Source organism: Budorcas taxicolor, chromosome 5 (genome assembly GCF_023091745.1).
Source record: "Budorcas taxicolor isolate Tak-1 chromosome 5, Takin1.1, whole genome shotgun sequence".
NCBI lineage: Eukaryota > Metazoa > Chordata > Mammalia > Artiodactyla > Bovidae > Budorcas > Budorcas taxicolor.
The window spans coordinates 71,409,578-71,416,045 of NC_068914.1; the positions used below are offsets into that span (position 1 = coordinate 71,409,578).

At 56.5% G+C, this 6,468-nt stretch overlaps 1 protein-coding gene across 1 annotated transcript; it reads left to right on the forward strand.

Annotated features, from left to right (window-relative positions):
• Positions 1 to 245: 245 nt before the first annotated feature.
• Positions 246 to 6,430, forward strand: MAP3K12 (mitogen-activated protein kinase kinase kinase 12). The gene is made up of 14 exons (XM_052640325.1): positions 246 to 382; positions 482 to 690; positions 1,025 to 1,208; positions 1,399 to 1,590; positions 1,865 to 2,023; positions 2,178 to 2,336; positions 3,030 to 3,138; positions 3,389 to 3,498; positions 3,626 to 3,742; positions 3,861 to 3,998; positions 4,174 to 4,798; positions 4,964 to 5,034; positions 5,123 to 5,396; positions 5,794 to 6,430. The coding sequence occupies exons 1-14, from the start codon at positions 246 to 248 to the stop codon at positions 5,887 to 5,889; spliced, it is 2,580 nt and encodes an 859-aa protein (XP_052496285.1). The 3' UTR covers positions 5,890 to 6,430.
• The last annotated feature ends 38 nt before the right edge of the window (positions 6,431 to 6,468 follow it).

The window sequence follows — 6,468 nt, forward strand, 5'->3', positions numbered from 1 at the left end:
CTAATAGATGCTAGAGAGGAAGCCTGTGTATCAGGTTCCCCAAGATGGGTCACAGCTGAAAACTGGAGGTAGATGGGTACCTGAAGCTAAGATATGTGTTACTTCTAGGAGTGTTCTTGTGTGCCCAGCTCCCCAGCTCGTGCCTCTGCCTCTGTGTACCTGAGCTGGGCACCTGTGGCTTTGACAGCTCCTCCCTCTTCTTCCACAGGGCCCACCGCTTACCACCACACTGGGGCCCAGAGGCGATGGCCTGCCTCCATGAGACCCGCACACCCTCCCCTTCCTTTGGGGGATTCGTGTCCACCCTAAGCGAGGCATCCATGCGCAAGCTGGACCCAGACACTTCCGACTGCACCCCCGAGAAGGACCTGACGCCTACCCAGTGTGTACTCCGAGACGTAGTGCCACTTGGGGGTCAGGGCGGGGGCGGGCCCAGCCCCTCCCCAGGTGGAGAGCCGCCCCCTGAGCCTTTTGCCAACAGTGTCCTGCAACTCCACGAGCAGGATGCAGGGGGCCCAGGGGGAGCCACTGGGTCCCCTGAGAGTCGGGCGTCCAGGGTCCGAGCGGATGAGGTACGGCTTCAGTGCCAGAGCGGCAGCGGCTTCCTGGAGGGCCTCTTCGGCTGCCTGCGCCCTGTCTGGACCATGATCGGCAAAGCCTACTCCACGGAGCACAAGCAGCAACAGGAAGGTAGGCTGTGTGCATAAGGGGGCCCTTTCCTGTCTCCCTGAGCCCGAGATTTGTTTGGACAGCCTGACCAAAGTCGCGCGATGACCCTTCCCCCCCCAGAGCCCAGCCCCCGCCCTTTATTTGTCCATCAGCCGCTGGCTCCCCAGCTTTATTTTGGGCCACCTCTTCATTTCCTCCTGTCCCCTCAAACCTAACCTTGGCCCGTTTTAGCCGCTTTTCTGCCTCACCCTCCTTGAGTCAATTCAGCCAACCCCAGGCTTTCCCCTATGCCTGACCACCCCAAGGGCCAGAGGGTGGCTCTCTGAGCCTATGGCACTGTGCCTCCTGTCCACAGACCTTTGGGAGGTCCCCTTTGAGGAAATCCTGGACCTGCAGTGGGTGGGCTCAGGGGCCCAGGGCGCCGTCTTCCTGGGGCGCTTCCATGGGGAGGAGGTGGCTGTGAAGAAGGTGCGGGACCTGAAGGAAACTGACATCAAGCACCTACGAAAGCTGAAGCACCCAAACATCATCACCTTCAAGTAAGGTCCAGGGCAGGGGCTGTGGTACTCTGCCCTCAGCGCACTCTTTTGAGGGCAGAGACCTACTTGGGTAGCAAGGGATCTTCTGAAGTGGGTATCAAAATGGCACAGTTGGGAAGGGGGTACCAGGTGTGGATCAGGGGGCTGCTGGGGTGGCTGAGGCCTTCATCCCACTGTGTTCGGCCCCCAGGGGTGTGTGCACCCAGGCTCCCTGCTACTGCATTCTCATGGAGTTCTGCGCCCAGGGCCAGCTGTACGAGGTGCTGCGGGCGGGCCGCCCCGTCACGCCCTCCCTGCTGGTCGACTGGTCCATGGGCATCGCCGGTGGCATGAACTACCTGCACCTGCACAAGATCATCCATCGGGACCTCAAGTCCCCCAAGTGAGTACGCGGGCGAGCAGGGAGGAGCGCCTGCGCAGTCTCCCGTAGGTGTCCCCACCCAGAGCAGCGTGGCCATCTCCCTGCTTTCAGACCCTGTCCTAAAGTCCGCATGGCCATGTCAGAAACCCTTCCCAAGTGACAGCCCTATCTTGAGAGGGCTGTGGTAAGCCCTCCATTTCTGGGTGTCCCAAATGACTTCAAGCAGTAAGAGTTGCTGCAGCTAGAGGAGGCGCGTGGAGGGGCGCGGACCCCAGCTGACTACACTCTTTACCAGCATGCTAATCACCTACGACGATGTGGTGAAGATCTCCGATTTTGGCACTTCCAAGGAGCTGAGTGACAAGAGCACCAAGATGTCCTTTGCAGGGACAGTAGCCTGGATGGCCCCTGAAGTGATCCGCAACGAACCTGTGTCTGAGAAGGTTGACATCTGGTGAGGGCCAGGTTGAGGACTGAGGGTGGCAGGTGGCCAGCGGGGGGTGGGGAGAGGGTTGTTCCAGGGCCTGAGTGCAAGTGAGATGAGCCTGCAGTGAGCAGGGCCTCTGGAGGAGGGCATGCTCCCAAGTGCTCTCCCCTCTCATCCCTAGGTCCTTTGGCGTAGTGCTGTGGGAGCTGCTGACTGGTGAGATCCCCTACAAAGATGTAGATTCCTCAGCCATCATCTGGGGTGTGGGAAGCAACAGTCTCCATCTACCTGTGCCCTCCAGCTGCCCAGACGGCTTCAAAATCCTGCTTCGCCAGTGCTGGTAAGGACCACCTGGGAAGCAAGGGAGTATGGATGACAGTTAGCCAGCACCCAGGATCCGGGCACCCAGGCCCAGAGTCCTCAACAGGGAGAGGGGAACCAGGCTCCCAGATATGGCTCTCCAAGACCCCAGGATTCGGAGTGTGGATCGGGGCACTGGGATAAAGAAGTGAGAGGAGCTGGGGAGACCAATAGTCTGCAGGGGTGTGTGTGACCTGTTTCCTTATCTGCAAAATAGGGACAGCAGCGCCTGATAGAGAGGGTGCTTATCAAGTGCCAGTGCAGGCCCAGCGCAGCCGCTGAGCATGGCTGGCTGGACCTCGAGTAGACTGCCTCAGGACACTCCCTGGAGGGCCAGGGCCCCGCATCCTTGTTTGGAACCTAGACCTGGAGGAAGGTGGGAGATTTCTGATTTTTCATTAAGCATTTCCCGAAGTGCTTTTTTAATGGAGTTACTCAAAAAGGTTTGTTTTGGCAAACAAGTTGCAAGATAGGATTAAATAGGTTTCCTTACTGCAGGACTTTGACATACTACAGACAGCTTGTAACATGTCCTGCCTAGTTGACCAGGGAATCCTTTTGTCACAGCAAACATTCTAGGGTTGGATTCTCCAGGACCAGGACACACTATGGGAAAGGGTGCTCTAATTCCTTCCTAAAATGCCTCTCTCCCCCCAAACTTTGTTCCATCTAGGAACAGCAAACCACGAAACCGCCCATCATTCCGACAGATCCTGCTGCATCTGGACATTGCCTCAGCTGACGTACTCTCCACACCCCAGGAGACTTACTTTAAGTCCCAGGTGTGCTGTGGAGAGGAAGACGAATGCCCCAGTTCCCTCTCTTTGCTGAGATAATGATACTCTTTGAGGGGAGGCTGGGAAGAAGGGTGGCTGGGATGGGTAGATCAGCTCTTGAACGGCTGGGACCTGACTTGGTTGATCCCGTGCCCCAGTCCTTTTTGCTCCCACACACAGTCTGCAGCAGCTCAAGCACCTACAGGTTGACAGGTAAAGGGATGTCCCTCACTGCGAAATGTCTCTCCACCCCCAGGCAGAGTGGCGTGAAGAGGTAAAGCTACATTTTGAAAAAATTAAGTCAGAAGGGACCTGTCTGCACCGCCTAGAAGAGGAGCTGGTGATGCGGAGGAGGGAGGAGCTCAGGTGTGTGCCCGTGTTTGGCACGGTGACTTCACCAGCTGCAGGGCCGGTAGAACGGTTCCCAGAGACTGGGATAAATGATGGCAGCAGGTGAAGCCAGCTCACCTCTGAACACTTCTACCCATTTCAGACATGCCCTGGACATCAGGGAACACTATGAGCGGAAGCTGGAGAGAGCCAACAACCTGTACATGGAACTTAATGCCCTTATGTTGCAGCTGGAGCTGAAGGAACGGGAGCTACTCAGGTAACCACACACGCCCTCATGCACCAGTTCCCATCTTCTGAAGCTGTACCTGACTCCCACAGTCTACTGAGCCTTGGCCCAGCTCCCTGCTCACATGCCTAAGGCGTTTTGTCTTTAGGAGGGAGCAAGCTTTAGAGCGGCGGTGTCCAGGTCTGCTGAAGTCACACCCTTCCCGGGGCCTGCTGCACGGGAACACAATGGAGAAGCTAATCAAGAAGAGGAATGTCCCACAGAAACTGTCGCCCCACAGCAAAAGGTAGGACCAACTAGAGTTGACAAGTGCCATGGTTCCAGAATGGCAAGGGGATGCTGGAGAGACAGGTGTAGGGCTCAAGAATGCCAGGAAGACGATACTTAGGTGGGAGAAAGGTGCCTTTTACTGCCTAAGTAATGTGTTAAATCTCCAACTTGCACTTTCCCTCTCCCACCAGGCCAGATATCCTCAAGACTGAGTCTTTGCTACCCAAGCTAGATGCAGCCCTGAGTGGGGTGGGGCTTCCTGGGTGTGCTAAGGGCCCCCCCTCACCAGGACGGAGTCGCCGTGGCAAGACTCGTCACCGCAAGGCCAGCGCCAAGGGCAGCTGTGGGGACCTGCCTGGGCTTCGTGCAGCTGTGCCGCCCCATGAACCTGGGGGACCAGGAAGCCCTGTGGGGCTAGGAGGGGGACCCTCCGCCTGGGAAGCCTGCCCTCCCGCCCTCCGTGGGCTCCACCATGATCTCCTGCTCCGAAAGATGTCTTCATCATCGCCAGATCTGCTGTCAGCAGCATTGGGAGCCCGGGGCCGGGGGGCCACAGGGGGAGCTGGGGATCCTGGCTCCCCACCTCCAGCCCGGGGAGACACGCCCCCAAGCGAGGGATCAGCACCTGGCTCCACCAGCCCGGATTCACCAGGGGGAGCCAAAGGGGAGCCGCCCCCACCAGTAGGACCTGGTGATGGTGTAGGGCTGCTGGGAACTGGAAGGGAAGGGACGGCGGGACGGGGAAGCCGGGCTGGGTCCCAGCACTTGACCCCAGCCGCACTGCTGTACAGGGCTGCCGTCACCCGAAGCAGCCAGGTAAAGTACAGGGAGCTGCCTGAGCTCTTCCCCTTCCCTTCTCCCCACTGTACCTCCCACTTATGTTGTCTCAAGCCATTCCTAACACTTTATGTAACCATGTTTCCATGTCCCGAGTTCTTGATTTCTTTGCTCCTCTGACCAGTCCACTCATCTTTCCTGCAGAAACGTGGCATCTCATCAGAGGAAGAGGAAGGAGAGGTGGACAGCGAAGTGGAACTGACCTCAAGCCAGAGGTGAGTGATGGGATTAGGGGGTAACGGCATTCTTCGCTTTCCCTGCGAGGTGCAGTCAAGCTGTAACCCTGGTGGTTCCCACTAACAGGTGGCCTCAGGGCCTGAAAATGCGCCAGTCACTATCTACCTTCAGCTCAGAGAATCCATCGGATGGGGAGGAAGGCACAGCTAGTGAGCCTTCCCCCAGTGGCACGCCTGAAGTTGGCAGTACCAACACAGATGAGCGGCCAGATGAACGGTCTGATGACATGTGCTCACAGGGCTCAGAAATCCCACTGGACCCACCAGCTTCTGAGGTGGTTACTGGCCCAGAACCCAGCTCCTTGCCCGTCCCACACCACGACCTACTCAGAGGGGAGCAGGTATGTCACACCAACTAGGTACTGACCAGGGAGTAGACAGCCTGATCATTTGAGAGCTACTGGGTAGACAGATGCACAGGCAAGGAGAGAGGTACTTAGCCTCTATGTCACTCTGTAGCTGAAGCTGTTCCCTCTCATACTGAAGAGCAAATATTCACCTGATAGAATCTGGGAGGTTTCAAGTACTTAGTAAGGTTGCCTGCATGCTACCTATAAACTGCAGCCAGGGGGCAATCTTGAAAGTCTGGTGCCTTGGAGAATGGCCTGAACAACTGAAATTTAGAGACAGTAAAATCACTAACTTGCTACTACAAAGATCTCAGTGAAGGATTCTGAAGGACTCTATCTGCCAAGAGATGCTGCATCTCACCTCCCTGCCTTTCTGCTCTTTTTACAGGGCCCTCCCAAGGCTGAGGACTCAGACTGTGACAGCACTGACCTGGACCCCAGCAGTGGTGAAGCCTTGCGGCCCCCAGCCTCCCTCCCTCCATGAAAGCCACCCTATCCCTGTACATAGAGAAATATTTATATAAGTAATATATATGCGCCACATAATCAATAAAGACAGGGCTGTCCCAGCCTTAAGTTGGGCTCGAGGGAGACTGACCCCCTAACCAAGTCACCTGATAACTCTCGGGACACTGGCAGCTGTGGAAATGAAGGATGAACACTGCCCTAGAGACATGGTTAAGGGCAAACTGGCCCCTTCCTGCTTTGCCCCCGTGAGTTCAGCCAGTGGTGAGGCAACATGAAAGCCCAACTTGCCTATGTTCCTTTACTTTTTCTGCCCAGACCCTAAGGAGCAGGAAAGGGAGCCATTTAGACTGCACTTTTTTTGGTTTTGTTTACTCTGTTTACACATTTTGCACTTGGGAGGAGGGAGGCTAAGGCGGGGTCCTCCCCTCTGAGGTTTCTCAGGTGGCAGTGTAATTTCTTTGTCCCTCCATTTCTCTGCCCAAGCCCTGGCTTAGGGCCTAGGGGAGGCCAGGAGATTGTGAAAGCATGTGATGGCTCAGGCTGAAGAACTGGGGTATTGTTTTAAGTCCCTACTTTTATCTTGGTGCCTGACTGG

Excerpts from the sequence above, each read along its gene's own strand:
- MAP3K12 (XM_052640325.1), top strand. The coding sequence starts at position 246 with ATGGCCTGCCTCCATGAGACCCGCACACCCTCCCCTTCCTTTGGGGGA. Across the intron at positions 2,024-2,177 it reads TCTGAGAAGGTTGACATCTG|GTCCTTTGGCGTAGTGCTGT; the intron begins GTGAGGGCCAGG and ends TCTCATCCCTAG. Across the intron at positions 2,337-3,029 it reads ATCCTGCTTCGCCAGTGCTG|GAACAGCAAACCACGAAACC; the intron begins GTAAGGACCACC and ends TGTTCCATCTAG.